At 38.0% G+C, this 19811-nt stretch overlaps 1 protein-coding gene across 12 annotated transcripts in view; it reads right to left on the bottom strand.

Moving 5' to 3' along the window:
- Positions 1-19811, bottom strand: part of VPS8 (VPS8 subunit of CORVET complex) — a 256338-nt gene that overhangs the window by 80922 nt on the left and 155605 nt on the right. For all 12 annotated transcript variants that reach the window (XR_005792281.1, XR_005792282.1, XR_005792283.1 and 9 more), the window contains 3 exons: positions 11237-11384; positions 6241-6330; positions 2571-2613 (listed from right to left, as the gene is read on the bottom strand). Coding sequence is in view for 9 of the 12 variants with exons in the window: in XM_040480980.1 (XP_040336914.1) it covers positions 2571-2613; positions 6241-6330; positions 11237-11384 (281 nt within the window). In the remaining 3 variants the exon portion in view is untranslated. The remainder of the gene's footprint in view (positions 1-2570; positions 2614-6240; positions 6331-11236; positions 11385-19811) is intronic.

Here is a 19811-nt window from a genome sequence, read left to right as displayed (position 1 = left end):
TAGCAAATGACCCCAGTACAACACAGACCCTAAAACCTAGGATCTAACCATAAAGAATATAGATAAATAAGTAATTTATAAAGAATTAGGGTAAACGTGTTTAAGGAAATGTGTGGGCCACGGGCTCCAAGAGAAGTGCTGATTGTTAAATACACAGGACAATCTAAAAATCGCCTATCAAATGAACTTTGGAAGAGTTATTTTGAAAATGTCAAGTGATGTGAAAACATATAATCCAATTCAAAAGTGGGCAAAGAACTTGAGTAAACATTTCTCTGAAGATACACAAATAACCAATATGCACATGAAAAGGTGAAAGGGTGGACCTATTGCCGGCCGACTCCATCTTGTTCTGTGTCCTCCACCTTGAGTGACTATGTCCCCTATGTGCCCCCTTTCCGGGAAAATCACAGAAACCTCAGACCACGCCTCCTCCCCTTGAGTAACCTCCGCTCACCCGTTAAAACTTCCCGATCAAAACATGCCCGGTGACCTGTGTAACAGGACTCTGACCCTTCCCCAGCCAATTGGCTGAGGCCACGACCCTTCCCCTGCTGATGGGCTGAGGCCACAGCCATTACCTCACCAACTGCCCCTAGACTCCTATAAAACCTTTGTGCTTTTGAAACTCGCTCTCCCTCTCCGGTATCTCACCGCTGCGTCGGTGCAGGTAGGGGACTGAGCTCGAACTAGATCCAATAAAGGCTCTTTGCTTTTGCATCCGACTCGGCTCCCTGGTGGTCTTTGGGGATCACGAATTCTGGGCATAACAAAGGCACTCTACATTACTACTCAACAGGGAAATACGAATGAAAACCACAATAAGCTACTACTTCACACACGAGGATAGCTACTATTAAAGAAAACAGAGGGGCGCCTGGGTGACTCAGTCGGTTAAGCATCCAACTCTTGATAGAGGCTGAGGTCATGATCTCATGGTTTTGCAACTGAGCCCATATGTGGCTCTGTGCTGACAGCATGGAGCCTGTTTGGGATTCTCTCTCTTCCTCTCTCTCTGCCCCTCCCCCACATGCATTCTCTCTCTCTCTCAGAATAAATAAACTTAAAAAAAAAAAAAGAAAACAGCAAGTGTTGGTGGGGACTTAAATAAACTGGAACCCTGAGTATTGCTGATGGGAATGTAAAAATGATGCAGCCACTGTAGAAAAAAGCAACCCAACTGTTGCTCAAAAATTAGAAATAGAATCACCATTTAATCCAGCAATTCCACTTCTGGGTGTATACCCGGAAGAAATGAAAGCAGTGTTTCAAAAAGATACTTGTACACCCATGTTCACCGAATTATTATTCACAATGGCCAAAAGGTGGAAGCAACTTAAGTGTCCACTGACAGACAAAAGGATACAAAATGCAGTTGGTATATACATGAAACGAAATATCATTCAGCCTTAAAAAGGGATGAAATTCTGACATGTGCTACAACATGGGTAAATTGTGAAGACATTATGCTAGGCCAGTAAGCCAGACTTAGAAAAGGATAAATGTTGTATAATTCTACTTTTATAAGATACCTCATCAAACTCACAGAGTGAGAAAGTAGAATGGTAGGTGCCAGAGACTGACTGGGGTGGGGGGGGGGGCAGGGAACGGGAGTAATTGTCTAATGGATACAAAATTTCAGTTTGGGAAGTTGAAAAACTTCTGGAGATTGATGGTGAGGATGGTTGCACAACACTGTGAATGTACTTAATGCCACTGAACTGTACATTTACAAATGATTAAGATGGTAAATTTTGTGCTATGAATTTTACCACAATTAAAAAAAAAAATCTAGTTTCTAAAATGTCTAGGAATACAGGGGCTCCTGGGTGGCTCAGTTGGCTAAGCATCGAACTTTTGATTTTGGCTCAGGTCATGATCTCACAGTTCGTTGAGTTCAAGCCCTGCATCAGACTCTGCCGAGCCTGCTTGGGATTCTCTCCCTTCCTCCCTCTCTACCCCTCCCCCACTTGCACACTCTCGCTTTCTCTCTCAAAAGAAATAAACATTTTTTAATGTTTGTCTAGGAAACATTGTGTCTAGTGTCTAGGAAAATAATGGGAATTTTGTATCTATCTGTGACAAGGACATTTAACATTCCATACTGTCAAGTTTTACTGCTTTGTGCTAAAAATTACATAAATTCAGTGCAGAAAACACTGGCTATTCCTCATTAGAAGCTCTGATTTGCGATTGCTTAGCATATTACAGTAATATTTAGGTATATTAGTAATATTTCATAATATTTAGGTATTACAGTAATATTTAGTTATGCATCTTATTTATATATAACTAAAAATTGGCAGAGAAATATAATCAAAAAAACAATACCAGTGAAAAGTGCCTACTTTTCTGTACCCTGAACTCCACTGATGGCACCACAAAGCCACAATGGTTTACATGATTTCCTATTAGGAGCTCTTGAAAACAAGCTAAAATTGGGATCAATGTTCAAGTATTTATGCGGATCGACATAATTATTAGTCAATAAATGCAGTTTGTTAGACAACATCTTTTAAAACATGGGGTCCATGGGAAGAAATAATTGTAAATTATACTCAGGAACTTACTTTCATCTTGATGTGTTATCTCCTGAAGTTTGCTTTGTAGTCTCTAGGAGGTAAAAACACAAAACAAAAACACAGGAGGTAAGAGGAACACTGTTACCTAATCCACAAATATTTGAACTACATATTTTACAAGAAAAAACCTAAAGAAACAACAAGGTTATAAAGAATGACCCTTACTGTCATTCAGAAGAGAATTCTTGTGTATATAGGAAGCAGAGCTAGCAGTACTGAAGGGGACCCAAAATATCAAGTGTCACTTAATCTGCCCCGCTCTGCTTCTGTTGTACCACCATATAGTCATCAATGACATTCTCTAGCAGGGTAATTAGGAGTAGGATTTATCCAAGCTTTGTATAAGGGAATAGAATTCACACTGGGCTATGAGAAAAAGGGGTGAGAGGGAATAAGAAAGAACATACAAGACTGTCTGCACAGCAGAGGGCACAGCCTTGAGTGTGGCACCTCTAAATATGCAATTGCAGTGTCCACTGCTCTAACCGAATACTAGGATCCTCGGAAAGCATTAACTGATATTCCAGCATTACTGATATTCCAGATATTACTATACACTGAGAGTGACCTTTAATATATCCCTCCTACTCCAAATTTGCTCTTTTTCTTGAGGTCCCTTATAGGCTAAAAATCATACAACTGTCATCAACCACTTCCTCTTATTTCCTCCATACTATATTCAAAGATCAAAAGTTCTCAAATCCAATCCTCTTCCCACTCCACCACCACCACTGCCTCCAGCTCAAGCCTCACAGATTCACACCCACACTACACAGCTTCCCAAGTGCTCTCTGCTTCCTCCCTAAGATGAACCTCCCCCTTTTCTACCTGCCCCTCAGTCTCCTACCTAACCAGAGCAGTCCTAATGAAACAACATTGTATCAGTTCCTTCGCTTATAAACTTTTAGTTGATCTTGTGTGAACAACAGAGTCTGTCCTAATTCTTTAGGGTGTCCTACAAAATCTTCCCAGATCTGCACCCAGCCTTTGCTTCTAGCCTGCCAATAAATGGATAGTGGAGCCCTAGTAAAATGCTGGCTGCTCTCCCAGTCTTTTGTATTTCTTTGTACTCCTATGCTTTTGTAAATAATGGTGTTATTCCCTTCAAGGATATACTGCCTCTCTTTCCCCCACCCGTGCCAGGAATACTTTTAACTATCCTTTAAAACTAGATTCACGATATCTTCAACAAATAGACGACAAGGAAAAAAGAGATGTAGGGATAACTTCTACATTAAAAGAGGTTGAGAGCTTACACAAAACCTCTGTGGAATATTCTTCCTGGCCTGTTTTATGATTACACAGCTAGAGAAAAACTAGAAGCCAATAAAGAAATTCTTTTTTTTTTCCCTTGCTCTAAACATCTTTTTTAACTTAAATTCAAGTTAGTTAACATGTAGTGTAGTAATGGTTTCAGGACTAGAATTTAGTGATTCATCACTTCCATATAATCTGACCTGTCAGATGCCGTTCAGTTTTGTTGATTGCTTCCTTCACTGTGCAGAAGCTTTTTATCTTGATGGGGTCCCAATAGTTCATTTTTGCTTTTGTTTCCCTTGCCTCCTGAAATATGTCTAGTAAGAGGTAATAGTCACATTTTTGCTGCAGCTAAGGTCAAAGAGGCTGCTGCCTGTATTCTTCTCTAGGATTTTGATGGTTTCCTGTCTCACATTTAGGTCTTTCATTCATTTTGAATTTACTTTTGTGTATGGTGTAAGAAAGCGGTCCAGTTCCACTCCTCTGCATGTTGCTGCATGTATGCTGGATACACATACATACATATATAGGAAGAGAGGATATCCCTAATCTATTCCTTAGCTAGGTAACAGTATTTAAAAAACTGATACAATACTTCACACTTATTAGAATGGCTACCAACAAGAAAACAGAGAAAAGCAAGTGTTGGAGAAAATGTAAAGAAATTAAAAGCCTTTGTGCGTTTCTGATGAGAATGTAAAATGGTGTAGCCACTATGGAAAGCAGTATGGCAATTCTTTAAAAATTAAAAATAGTATTTTCATTTAATTCAGTAATTCCATTCTGGTTGTATGCCCAGAATAAATGAAAGCAGAGTCTTGAAAAGATGTTTGTACACCCATGTTCATGGCAGAATTATTCACAAAGTTTGAAAGGCAGAAGCAACCCAAGTGTCTACCAACAGATGAATGAACAAAATTTGGTATATACATAAAATGGAGTACTATCCAGCCTTAAAACTGAATGAAATTCTGGCACATGCTACAACATGGGTAAATCTTTAAGACTTTATCATTAAAAGGGGCGCCTGGGTGGCGCAGTCGGTTAAGCGTCCGACTTCAGCCAGGTCACGATCTCGCGGTCCGTGAGTTCGAGCCCCGCGTCCGGCTCTGGGCTGATGGCTCAGAGCCTGGAGCCTGTTTCTGATTCTGTGTCTCCCTCTCTCTCTGCCCCTCCCCCGTTCATGCTCTGTCTCTCTCTGTCCCAAAAATAAATAAACGTTGAAAAAAAAAAAAGACTTTATCATTAATGTATACAAAAAGGCAAATACTGTGTGATTTCATGTATGTGAGGTAGAGTAGTCAAATTCATGGAGTCATAAAGAATGGGGGCTGCCAGGGGATGTGGGGAGGGAGGAATGGGAGATTACCATTTAATGGGTATAGAGTTTCAGTTTGGGAAGTTGAAAAAGTTCTGGAGAGGGATAGTGGTGACGATTGCACAAAAATGTGACTACACTTAATACCACCAAAATGATAAGTTTTTATTGTAGGTATAACAATTTTAAAAATGGATAAAAATTTTTGTGAAAAACTGATAGAACATCAACTGTTGGTGAGAATTAGCAACCCAAACTCTTATACATTATTGGAGGGGATGTAAAATGGAATAACCACTTTGGAAAGAGGTCTGGCAATATTTTATAGACCTAAAACCTAGACCTATCCTATGACCTAGGGATTTCAGTCCTTGGTACTGACATTTTCCTGTGAAAATGACAATATTTGTGTACAAAAGTGATCGTAGTAGCTTTACTCTTAATAGCCAAAAACTAGAAATAGCCCAGGTGTCAATCATCAAGAGACTGAATGAATAGTAGTATATTCGTACAATACCATTCAGCAATAAAAGAAACGGACTACTGATACATCTCAAAAATATGGTGAAAGGAGAATTATACAAGACTACTAAGGGAGGAACCCATGAATGCATGAATGCATAAAATAGGTAAAACTAATTCACAGTGAAAAAAAAAAAAGATCAGATAAATGATGATCTGTGGGGGGACAAAAGTGGGAATGCATATGAAGAGGCATGAAGGAACTTTCTCTGATGAAGCTAATGTTCTCTACTTTGTTAGGGACTAGGGACATAAGTGTATGCATTTGTCACAACTCAGTACATGACACATTTAAGACTTGTGCACTTTATTGTATATAAATTTCACCTTAAAAGTATACCAGAAAGAAATGTTCTACCCAACGACTAAACTCTAGTCATGATAAAAATAGTTAGTGGTAAGATGCAATACTGTCTGCAACTTACTCTGACACACAAGAAATGAAGACGGACTGATGAAAACTTACACAATGCTACAGGTCAATTATATCTCAATAAAAAGACAGATTGATGAATGGAGGCGTGGACAGAAAATGACAAAGCAAATATAGTAAAATATTACCTTTAGCATTATTAAGAAGGCCCCATGAATATCTCCTTTTTTTTCTAATAGATAGGCAGTGACTTCATGAAGTTGATACTTCTGGGTAATCTAGGAAAGAAGAAATGATAAGGATTTTTGTTCACAAATCTTGATTGTGGAGAGGATCCTACTAAAGATGAAAACAATATGACAGTAAATAATGAATTCATACCTCAGTAGTACATTACTTTCCAGTGTAATATGAAATATTGGACTTTCTAGTGTTAGAAGTTGCCCATCTTGGCAGTTCTGACTAAACCATGTTCATTCACTTTTTTCTTCACTATTGTTTAATTTAAAGTTTTCATTTACCTGACTGAGTATATCCACTGGAAAAAAGGTAACACATATGTATAAGTGAGATCTTAATAAGAATCAATAAACTAAAAGTTTCTAATTAGTAAAAAAGAAATACCAAGTAAACTAAGAAGATAAATGAAAGATATTAAGTGCAGGGGCGCCTGGGTGGCGCAGTCGGTTGGGCGTCCGACTTCAGCCAGGTCACGATCTCGCGGTCCGTGAGTTCGAGCCCCGCGTCAGGCTCTGGGCTGATGGCTCAGAGCCTGGAGCCTGTTTCTGATTCTGTGTCTCCCTCTCTCTCTGCCCCTCCCCCGTTCATGCTCTGTCTCTCTCTGTCCCAAAAATAAATAAACGTTGAAAAAAAAATTAAAAAAAAAAACAACAAGAAAGATATTAAGTGCAGAAAATAATGCTATGGGAAAGAAACAACAGAGAAACAATACAGAGTTTCAACAAACCCCAAAATAGTCTTTGAAAAGACTAATAAAGTAGAATAAAACTTTCTTAGCAGCAAAAAAAAACACAAAAAACAAAAAACAAAAAACTTTCTTAGCAGCAAGAACAAAGAGAGGCACAAATAACATTATCAGCATATAAACAGGTTCAAAGAAGAAAAGTGTGATCATCTCAATAAATGCAGGAAAAAGTATTTGATAAAATGCAGTACCCATTCTTAGCAAAAACAAAACACTCTTACCTAAACTGAGAAATGAACTCTTAATTTATTAAAAATTATCTATCAAAATCCTAAAATAAACACCATATTTAATGTAAAATGTTAGACCCATTCCCTTTAAAATCAGAAACAAGGCAAGATTGCGTACTATCACTGTTTCTAAATAATATCCTGGAGCTCTTAGACATCTGGTAAGAAAACAGTGAAATGTAAAAAAAAATTTTTTTTAAAAAGAAAAGAAAGAAAAGCTAAAGACAAGAAAAACTACCATTATTCTTGAAAAATAGTATTGTCATTAAAAAAATCTATAAACTATTTAAGTGAAGAAAGAATTCAGATTCTTTTCGATACAAAACAATGTATAAAAATTAGTAACATACAGCAGCAGCAATCAACAAAGATGTCATTTCAAAAACTTTCCTTCCACATTGTTAACAAAAAGTGTAAGTATCTAGGAACAAATTTAAGATAACATTTGCAAGAACCTCGTAGATCATATAAAAGTTGTTGAAACCTCACTAAAGAACGTAAAAGGCTTTTAAAAAGACAACCATGTTCCTGAATGTGAAGACTCTACGTTGTAAGATGTCAATCTTCCCTGAATTAACCTATAAATTCATTGTATATATTTCATCAAAATGCCGGAAGTTTGTTGGTTTTTAAAATTTTTTTTTAATGTTTATTTATTTTTGAGAAACAGAGACAGAGCAAAAGTGGGGGAGGGGCAGAGAGAGAGAGGGAGACACAGAATCAGCAGCAGGCTCCAGGCTCTGAGCTGTCAGCACTGAGCCCAATATGGGGCTCAAACTCACAAAACGTGACCTCATGACCTGAGCCCAAGTCAGCCGCTTAACCTACTGAGCTATCCAGGTGCCCCTGTTTTTTGTTTTTTTAAAGGAAGATGACAACATGATTCCTAATTTGATGTAGAATAGTAAGAGCCTAAGAGTACACATGAATTTTAAAGAAAAACAATGAGGAGGGAAGACTCTTCTTTCAAATAATAAGCCTTATTGTGAAGCTATATTATTTAAAATATGTGGTAACAGTAAAAGGAAAGACATGACCAAATGAACAGAAGAGATTCCACAAAAAGATCCATGTATATCTGAGAGTTCAGTATACAGCAGAATGGCATTATGAATCAGTGAGGAAAGGATACCAGAAATACCACATACACCACCGGTTATACACAGGGGAAAAAAAAAATACAGAAATCCCTCCCTTGATCTGTTTACAAAATTAATTCCAGATGGATTAAAAGCCTAAATGTAAAAAGCTAAGGTATAAAACTCGTATAAGAGGATATCTTTTATACCATCAAGGTAGAAAAGGAAGACTCACACACAAAAATTTAAACCTTAAAGGAAAAGAATGATAAATTAAAATAGAAGTCACTAGAAACCAAATTAAAGAAACGTGCCACAATACACTGGAAGAAGGCATCCCCAACATATAAAATTAGTGAAGGATTAGAGATGCAGAAATTAGAATTTCTACAAATCAGTAAGGGCAAAAACTCAGTAGAAAAATGGGCAAATGATATGAACAGATAATTCAGAGAAAAAAACCTGAAAGTCATTAAACATATGGAAAGATGTTCAATGTCATGAATAATCAATGATACCCATCAAGCTAGCAAAAATTAAAAGTCTAAGAGTGTAGGGCTCCTGGGTGGCTCAGTTGGTTAAGTGTCTGACTCTTGATTTCTGCTCAGATCATGATCTCACAGTTTATAAGTTTGAGCCCTGAGTCAGGCTCTGTGTTGAGGGTGTGGATCCTGCTTGGGGTTCTCATTTTCCCTCTCTCTCTCTCTCTCTCTCTCTCTCACTCCCATTCTCACTCTCATTTTCCCTCTCTCTGTGCCCCTCCCCAGCTCTCTCTCTCTTTCTCTCAAAAATAAATAAACTTAAAAAAAAAAGCCAAAAAATGTTAGGAATCAACTAGAATGTGGAAAAATAACAAATACCAAAAACATTGATGGTGAGAATAGAAACAAACAGGAGATCAACTTGGCAGTAACAATAGAATAAGCTAGTCTACTGTCTAAGTAATTCCACTTCCAGGTAATTACTTAGAGAAAGCTCACATGGGCACATAAGAAGGTTCATACAAAGATATGTAAGGTAGCATTGTTTAGGATGTGAAGGAGTGGAAACAATTTGAATGTCTATCCATAGGGAAATAAACTGTGGCATACTCATTCAATTGATATTATATGATCATTAAAATGAATGAGCTAATTCTACATGTATAACAATTGATAAATTTAAAAAATTTAATAAAAAAGCAATTTGCAATAGGATATGTTCCATATGATACCATTTTTTTTTTATTTTTTTTTTTAACGCTTATTCATTTTTGAGACAGAGACACAGCATGAACGGGGGAGGGGCAGAGAGAGAGGGAGACACAGAATCGGAAGCAGGCTCCAGGCTCTGAGCCATCAGCCCAGAGCCCGACGCGGGGCTCGAACTCGCGGACCGCGAGATCGTGACCTGAGGTGAAGTCGGATGCTCAACCGACTAAGCCACCCAGGCGCCCCTAATACCATTATTACAAGTTCTATAAACATGGAAGACTGTGTCAGGCATTTTATTTATTTTTTTATTATTTTTTTAATATGAAATTTATTGTCAAATTGGTTTCCATACAACACCCAGTGCTCATCCCAACAGGTGCCCTCCTCAATGCCCATCACCCAACCTCCCCTCCCTCCCACCCCCCATCAACCCTCAGTTTGTTCTCAGTTTTTAAGAGTCTCTTATGTTTTGGCTCCCTCCTTCTCTAACCTTTTTTTTTTCTTTTTTCTTCCCCTCCCCCATGGTCTTCTATTAAGGATCCGCATAAGAGTGAAAACATATGGTACCTGTCTTTCTCTGTATCACTTATTTCACTTAGCATAACACTCTCCAGTTCCATTCACGTTGCTACAAAAGGCCATATTTCATTCTTTCTCATTGCCACGTAGTATTCCATTGTGTATATAAACCACAATTTCTTTGTCCATTCATCAGTTGATGGACATTTAGGCTCTTTCCATAATTTGGCTATTGTTGAAGGTGCTGCTATAAACATTGGGGTACAAGTGCCCCTATGCATCAGTACTCCTGTATCCCTTGAATAAATTCCTAGCAGTGCTATTGCTGTATCATGTATTTTATAGGAAAAATAAACATAGATGGGAAGAATATGCTTCCCATCTTCATGTTGGTGATAACCTCGGCGGGGGGGGGAGGGGAAAGAGGATGATTTCTAAAACAAACAACAAAGATTTAAAGCCAGTATGTCAAACATGAACATCTATAAAACTGGGTTGGTGGGTACATTGATATTTGAAATTCTGTACAATTCTATATACTTTAAATATTTTACACTTAAAAAATTTTTTAAATGTGTGAGTAGTTCAGAAGGTGGCACAGGAAATACAGATTACTGTTTCATAAGTATTGATAATAAAGGAAAGGATATATAACAGTAGTTTAAAAATAAATTTTAAATACTAGCCTCTTATTGATTAGAATATGTATGTGTGTATACGTACACGCATGCACACACACACGTGCACGTAGTCATGTTCATGTGGAAACAGGAGAAAACAAGGGAAGGGACCCAAGGCAATGACCGTGTTGAGACTACTAACTGCCACTGAGCCTGTCTTATGCCCAGCAAGCTATGTAACCATCAGAGCCTACAAACAAGAGCTTGGTTTCTCCTTTTAATATATTTATTGTATTCCTTTGTCTTGGCTTGTGTGTTGGCTAGAACATCTGTGAAACTTGATTAGTAACAGCGATGGACATGCGCTGTTTCTGACTTTACTGGAATAAAGGGACAGCAGTTTACCACAGCAATGTAGAGCAGGCACTGTGGAGGCAGACTATTTATTTGGGTTCGACCCCGGGGGCTATGTTAATGTTAGTCTCCTTTTGCTCATGTTTAAACTGGTGAATGGTTAGGATGAGTTTACTCACATCCGTTCTGCATTCCAGGTCTTACCTGGATGGTTTCTTCCAGGCGGTAGCACTCAAGGGCCTGCAGCGTCTCTATAACCTGGTTTGGGTCGAACTGACACAACAGCTCAATGAACTGCTCCGTAACAGAGGGAGGCATCTGCAGCGATTCTTGATTTACATGAATACCTTCCCTGAAAACATAAATAGAAAGAGAACGGCATTAATTCATCACATCTGTCATTAAGTATGTAATGACAGGTAAAAAGTACGTCAACCTTAAAAGCAAAACTCCCTTCTGGTGATATAAAATCGTGAATTGAAAGTCTCACTTTTACTTAGGGTGTTAGGGTGAGCTGTGTATTATATCAGACACAGTCTAAATCACAACAGTTCTCAGTTTATAGTGAATAATTAAGGAAATAATATTCAGTGAAAGCTCCTCTAAATAAATACCAAAGTTGTACTGTTGCTCTAGAAGAAACAAAAATTAACCAATGATCCACGAGTAACTATATATAGTAAACCATCTTCCACTTTTAACAACTGGCCCTACCATACTTCGTTGGTAGCACCAATCACACCATGTTGTAACTACTTCTTTAATTATCTTTCTTATCTAAAGACTATAAACTCTTTGAGGATAGGTACCAGGTATCTTCTCACTAACGAATTCTTAAAGCCTGCAACAGTACCCTGCATGTTGTACGGGCTAGTTATTTACACGCTACTAAAATAAATTTATAAAGTGGATCAATAGTAGGACACACAATATTCATGTGCTCATTTATTTTGTATGTCAGCTAGTCACCAAAGCCCACTATTCAGAATACCTACAACAAAAGCTAGAGATACTGGGGTGCCGGGGTAGCTCAATCGGCAGAGCATGTGACTCGAGCTCAAAGTTATGAGTTCAACCCCTACGTTGGATGCAGAGCTTTCTTTAAAAAAAAAAAAAAAAGGAAAAAAAAAAGCTAGAGAAATACAGAATTAGTTTTATCACAGTGGACACTCAACTACTGGTGGCCAAAAGAAATTATTTAGAAAATCAACTACTGCTCATTACAGACATACAAATCGTCTTTAAAAGAAGTCAGTTCCTTTTGAGAGCCCTATCTTTTCTTCACCTCAACTAAAGCTCCTTATATAAAGAACTGGAATAGGGTTAATAAGATACAAAACTGCTTGGGAAACTAGCTTTGTGAAGAAACGTTAAGGCAGATGGTTTAAAGCAACATCTCCCAGCTTTTCTCACATCACGCATTCAGAGAAGGACAGCATTTGCATGGCCCCTCAGAACAAAGTAAGACTGATCACAGGGGACTATGGGTGCCCCAAGACCCACCCCAAGAGCTGAGGGGATCCGTCTCTAGGCACACCTGTGACCCATGTGCAGCACACCAACAGTCATAGGCGGGAATCTCTGACTCCGCAGAGAACAATTTGAGGTTATAAAGGTCCTATAAATAATGGTAAATAGCCCTCCTATTTTTACCAGTAAGAGCCTTCAGCTACAGAAAGAGGAATTATATTTAGACATAGGAAATCTTTCCTAAACTAAGAGTTTTGTGACACTCAGTCCCTACCAGAGGTTGACTGATGAACTCATTAATTAAGCTCTGCTGCTTGGAGCTGTCAATACTTGCTGATGGGCTAATTCGGTATGTTCTCAAATTGGCTGTAAATCTCTAAGTTCGAGTTTCATTTCGTTAGTTCACAGCTGCCTTTAAAGCAGGATTTAGGTAAGTAACTGGTTATTCCTTAAGTACAGCATCACCTTAGCTCTTCCTATGTAACATGAAAATTATCTTTTTAAGTGTCTAGGTCCCAACTACACTATAAACTCTGAGAGCAAAGACTGCTGCATTCAATGTCTCCCAGCACTCACACAGTCTTGGCACATAATAAATAAGCACTCGGTAAATGTACACTGAATTGAACTGGACAGGCAATAATGTGCTGGGTTGCCTTCAAAAACCCAAATACAGGATAGAGGGGTGCAAATGACAAGGACTAGGGCTATGAAATCAGATTCAGCTGTGAATGAATGCTGTCAGAAAGCTCTACACGGACCAGATAGAAAATGCACATGATAACCACAGGGCAATGATGGGTCTTTATGTAAGATCAACGTTTTGTCCCAACAGAATATGCCCACGTAAAAGAAAAAGGGAATGCTAATCGATGATCGTTAACATTAAGGTGAGCTGGTGTACTTCTCAGATGTTTATGTCATATTGTAGGTAGTGTTAATATTTTATCTACGCCACACTTCTGTTACTATGTCTTATAAATGCAAGACTATGGAGCAAATTAAGACTAGACATAAGCATCTGCCAATAAATCCCAGTATTTAATTCTTTCCAGAACACTTATTGACAAAACTCTTTACAAGTACTAAGGATGTGAATATGCATCAAACCAAGCAAATCACTCAGATGAATAGATTCTGATGCATTCATTTGTGAGGGAAATAATATGTCTGCTGGGAAATGATCAGGCAACATCAACATAATTAAAACTTTAATAAACTAACAGGTATGCACTTACACCCATTTCTGACTGCTGCTTCACAGTCTTGCACATAAATACAAATTGTTATATTCCCTTCTCAAAGCTACTTCTGTTACTCTTCTATTAGCTATCTGCTTTGCCACTGTTAACTTTAGTGTATCAAAACTATATGTTTTAAACCTAAACCTTATCTATTCTTTTGGGAATTTCTATTTTAATCATAGCAATGACATATAAGATATAAACACTTAAGTATATATAAAAGGTAGATTTTTATAAGGCATACACTAGACTTTCTCTTGTCATTTTCTTAAATTTCAATTTTATTTAAATTCTAGTTAACATATATTGTAATATTGATTTCACGAGTAGAATTAGGGATTCATCACTTACATATAACACTCAGTGCTTATCCCAACAAGAGCCCTACTTTATACCCATCACCCACTTAGCACATCCCCTGCCATTTCCCTCCATCAACCTTCAGTTTGTTCTCTATAGTTAAGAGTCTCTTACGGCTTGCTTCCATCTCTCTCTTTTTCCCTCCCTTCCCTATGTTCATCTGTTCTGTTTCTTAAATTCCACATATGAGTGAAATCATATGGTATTTGTCTTTCTCTGACTTATTTTGCTTAGCATAATACACTCTAGCTCCATCTACATCATTGCAAATGGCAAGATTTCATTCTTTTTGATGGCTGAGTAATATTCCATTGTGTATATATACCATATCTTCTTTATCCATTCATCAATCAGTGGACATTTGGGCTCTTCCCATAGTTTGGCTATTGTTGATAATGCTGCTATAAATATCGGGGTGCATATGCCTCTTCAAATCAGTATTTTTGTAGCCTATGAGTAAATACCTAGTAGTGTAATTGCTGGGTTATAGGGTAGTTCCATTTTTAACTTTTGAGGAAACTCCATACTGTTCTGCACAGTGACTACACCAGTTTGTATTCCCACCAATAGTACAAGAGGATTCCCCTTTCTCCACATACTCACCAATACCTGTTGTTTCCTGTGTTGTTTTAAAGGAGAGTACTTATATGCCTTGTGAAATACATGCACACCAACTATACCCAAAAATTCAGGTTGGGGAAAACATTCACACTTACTCAGGTTGTGATAAATAATTTAAAATTATGATCTTGTACATTTGGCTGTTACTGGGAAGGATAAACTATGCTTCAGTTTTGAATAAATGATGTCATTAAAATGACTCTAAAATTCTGATAAAAATACTTGACAAAGAAAATAAATGTTGCAGGGAGATGAAAAAAAGTCTGGTCTGGTCTCTCCCCTTCACTCTAAATATTGCACAAAAATAGGCCAGTCTAGACTACTCTACATTTCTGAGGGAGAGAATTTCACAATCTCCCTGTAACTTGTGCTGACAACTTAGGGCCACCTCAGCTTAGCCTAAATCCTGACTGCTTGAATTCTCTGCTCATCCCCATATAACCAGTCCTTAGAGGTAGTGGCGTACTGATGACTGCTTGGTACCTTTTAGACTGAAAACTCAAATACATCATTCACAACACACAAGAGTGAAGACAATTATTGTCCATGGAGTTATCATTCTAATCAAGTTGTTTTACAAGGTTGTTAAGCTGAGCTTCCAGTTTTCCATTTTACATTCCATGTTAAAAATGCCACAATGTAATCCCATGTCCTTTGAACAAAACATAAGTAAATGTGCCAATCTGCCTGAAAAACACTTTAAGAGGCATTATTATAGGCAGCAAAGACAATACCCACAAAATGCGCATGGAATTGTAACAACAGTAACGCCTCACAAACCAGACAGGAGACTGGCTTAGGTGGAAACCCATCTGTTGCAAGAAAGAACATAGCAGGTGTGGCTCTCCATGATGGCTCTCTAAGTCAAGCAGAGATGACAGTGTCCCTCATACAGAACAGCCACACTTCCTTATCAACTTTTATGAGGCGCAGACCAAAGCAGACAAGGGCACCGTTCTGTCTAATGGCAAAGATTCTGCCACATCAAATCAATGTAACAGCAGATGTGATTCAGGTCTTCAGGGGACTTGTTCACTTTCCATTTCCCTAGTCTGATACTAGTGTCAAAGATGTCCTTCCCAAAACTTAATAGAACTTTTGTTCTCTTTCTGATATTCACAAAAGAGAAAGTGTATTGTTTTCAATGTTCTCCTGCATAAAGAGGAAAAATGGCTTTTATAAGCTAACAGAAATAAGAGCCTAATGATTTTCATAGAAAAATAATTTAGTTCCATAACCTCATCAGGTATAAAGAGTACCTGGGGATGCCTGGGTGGCTCAGTCAGTTGAGTGCCCAACTCTTGATTTTGGTTCTGGCCATGATCTCGTGGATTGTGGGATCGAGCTCCACGTCAGGCTCTGCACTGATTGTGTGGAGCCTGCTTGGCAGTCTTCGCCCTCTCTCTATGCCTCCCCCACTTACACACTCTCTCTCTCAAAATAAACATTAAAAAAAAAAAGTGTATCTGGATCATTCCAATGTTGTACAGACTTCAATTAAATCTCACAGGGTAAGCTAAAACAACTTTTCCAACATACTACTATTAAAAATGGTAATAAGAAGAATGCTGAGGTTATCTGTAATGTGTACTTTCTTCCTACTGCAAAGCTCTCCCTAACACTGAAATATGCCAGTGATCCCACTAGTAAGAATTGTCTTAACGTGGCCTAATTCAAAGAAAGACTGGGAAGGCGCAGGTCCTGCCACCTCGGCATAATACCTAAATTGGGGCATTTGTAGGTCTGGATGAGACGCCTGATGCCATTCTCTCCCCAAAGTGATAGATGGAACTAGAGAGACAAAGGAGATGCAGTTCTGTGACCCCACTGCAGAGACATTCTTTCAACAGTTCTCAGAAGTACGGTTTGAGCTGATGCTGGGTCAGACTACATAAATCTGATATCCACATATAATTCTGAACATATAGAGAACAAAGACATTTAGTTTCTGGTCTGGCATGTAAAGAGCTTGAAAGTTAACACCTCCATCCTCTCAGGAAAAATGCTGAGCAAACAGAAAATCAACAACTCTTGTTCCATCTACCTGAGAGCTGAAGTGGTGGGGCCAGCTGCCACCCCTGAGTTAGAGAGCAACAGACAGGTGCGTATAAATGATCACAGCCTACTGGAGCAGAAGCCACCACTGCTGGAGCTGGTACACTGGGGTAGGAAAACTTCAGCCATCAATGACAAAATGCCAGAGACTCGGTGTGGACAGACTCAAGAATTAAATATCCTAGGGGGCCGAGTCTTGGGGGGAGTTTCCCTACTTTCATGGATTTTATCTTGAGGAGTTACCAGGTTCTCATTGTGAAGACCGGAGAAAAATCCAGTCATGCTTCCAGTACCAGAGAGGAGAAAAGTGGCCGTTTAAAAATATATCCAGAGCATTTTGTTCTTCTTAACAAGGCCTGCTATGGACTGAATTATGTCCCCTGCAAATTCATACATTGAAGTCCCAACTCCCGATATCTCTCAATGTGACCTTATTTGGAAACAGGACTTTGTAGATGTAATTAGTTAGGATGAGGTTATACTGGAGTAAGGTGGACTCATAATCCAACATAACCAGTGTCCTTAAAAGAAGAGAAAATTTTGACATAAACATACATACAGGGAGAATGCATGTGAAAATGAAGGTTGAAATCAGGGTGATGCTTTCACAAGCTAAGGAATGACAAAGATTGCCGGCAAAGCGCCAGAAAGTAGAGGAGGAACACGGAACTCTTTCTCACAACCCTCCCAACACTTATCTTGGACTTCCAGTCTCCACAACTGAGACAATAAATTTCTGTTGTTTAACCACACAGTCGTGGTACTTTGTGAAGGCAGGCCTTGCAAAGTAATACAACTGCCCTCGAGGGAAACTATTTTATCAGAGACTAACCAAGCTGAGGGAAGAGAAATAACCACATCCAGCCCTCTCTAGCCTTCCTGTCTCACTTAAAGGGGTACAAGGGGGTTACTGAGAAGTACTTGGGAGGGTCATTGCCAGAGACACAACTCACCAAGAGTGAACACTAATCACAGGACTAAAGAATGCTTCTCCTCCGCCACACCTCACCACTGCATCAATAGGGCATGCCTATATAATAACAGGGGGAAAGAACTGAAAGAACTACACAGCTCAGACTTTACAAAAAGTCTCTAGGGAAATCTAAAGACAACCAGGGAGAGAAAAACATGGACACCGAAGTAACTTTCAGGGTCAGACAACTACCGCTACAGCAAACAGTAAGCAAAGCCTCATGCTTAACCAGATAAACATAAAACTTCACACCAAAGGCCTATTTGCCATAGTTCCTTTTATGCAGTTCATCATCTCCAGCTTTCAATAAAAAGTTACAAGACGACATAAAAAACAACAACAACAAATACAGTTTGAAGAGATTTAGCAAGCATCAGAACCAAACTCAAATATGCCGGAGATGTTGGATTTATGACATGGGATCTTAAAACTTATGATCAATATGCTGAGGGCTCTTACTGGAAAAAGTGACAACATGTAAGTACAGATGGGTAAAGTAAGCAGAGAAATGGAAACTCTAAGGAAGGATCAAAAGAAAATGCTAGAAATGAAAAAAACACGAAATAAAATTAAGAATGCCTTTGATGGCCTCATCAACAGCCTGGATACCACTGAGGAAAGAATCAGTGAGTTTAAAGATGTGTCAATAACATGTCAATAGAAATTCCCAAACTGAAGCACAAAGAGAAAAGAGACTTGAGGGCAGAAAGACCCAGAACAGAATATCCAAAGACTGTGGCACAAATATAAAAGGTAACGCCATAAGAAGAAAGAGAAAACGGGAAAAAAATATTTGCACAGCAATAATGACTGAGAATTTCCCCAAATTAATGACAGATATCAAACTACTGATTCAGGAACCTCAGAGAACACCAAAGAGGACAAACAGCAAAAATCTATACCTAGGCATATTATATTCAAACTGCAGAAAATCAAAGACAAAGAGAAAATCTTAAAAGAAGTAGGAGGGAAGGAAAACACTACCTACAGAGGAGCAAGGCTAAGAATTACACTACACTTCTCTCCATAAACCATGCAAGCAAAAGACAGCAGAAGGAAATATTTAAAGTCTTGGAAGAAAAAACCCACCAACCTACAATTGTGTATCCAGGAAAATTCTCTCTCAAAAGTGAAGGGGAAATACTTTCTGAGACAAAAATTGTGAGAATATGTCATCAGTAGACTTGCCTTTCAAGAAATGTTAGTTATTCAGAAGGAAGAAAAATGATATAGGTCATAAATCTGCATCTACATAAAGAGCATTAGAGAGGGAATAAATTAAGGTAAAATAAATGTTTTATTTTTCTTATTCTTAACTGATCTAACAGAAAACAATTTGTCCTGTGCTCACTTCCCCGGCACATATACAGAAGACAATTTGTCTAAAAGAATAATAGTTACAATGTATTCAGTGATTATGGTTTATGGTTAAGTGAATGACAGCAAATATTATAAGGGATAAGAGGGAGGAATTAGGAATCCTTTATCATAAGGTACTGATACTACGCATGAAGCACTGTAGTGTTGTATCTGTTACTGGACTTGGATTAGTTATAAATGTGCACTGCCAACTGAAGGGCAACCACTAAAAGAAGTAAAAAAAGAAATATAATCGATATACTAAGAGAAGAGACAAAATGGAATCATATAAAATGCTCAATTAAAACCAAAGGCAGAAAAGTAGAATACCAAAAAAAAAAAAAAAAACCCACAAAAAACAAACAAACAAAAAAAGAAACAAAAAAACAAGGCAATGAAAGCAACAAATAAAAATAGCAACATAAATAGAAAATAAAGGGTAGGATTACAAAAATCACGCAGAACCTTAAAATGTGTCCTTTTCACTGAAAACAGAAAACAAAAACAGGTGTTTGGAAAGACTTCTTTAAATACACATGAAGCAATTAAAAAAAACACTTTAATATGTGGCACTTATATCTTAGTTTTGTTTCAAAAAATTTAAAAGCAAACAGCAGACCCTTCCAAACTACTTATAATTGCTCTCATATTTAAAACATAAGCAAATCCATGGGGGCAAAGAATATAGTGAACATTA

The sequence above is a fragment of the Herpailurus yagouaroundi genome, unplaced genomic scaffold (assembly GCF_014898765.1).
Source record: "Herpailurus yagouaroundi ecotype Mexico unplaced genomic scaffold, PumYag 159, whole genome shotgun sequence".
Classification (NCBI taxonomy): domain Eukaryota; kingdom Metazoa; phylum Chordata; class Mammalia; order Carnivora; family Felidae; genus Herpailurus; species Herpailurus yagouaroundi.
This window is presented reverse-complemented; position numbering and strand designations above follow the sequence as displayed.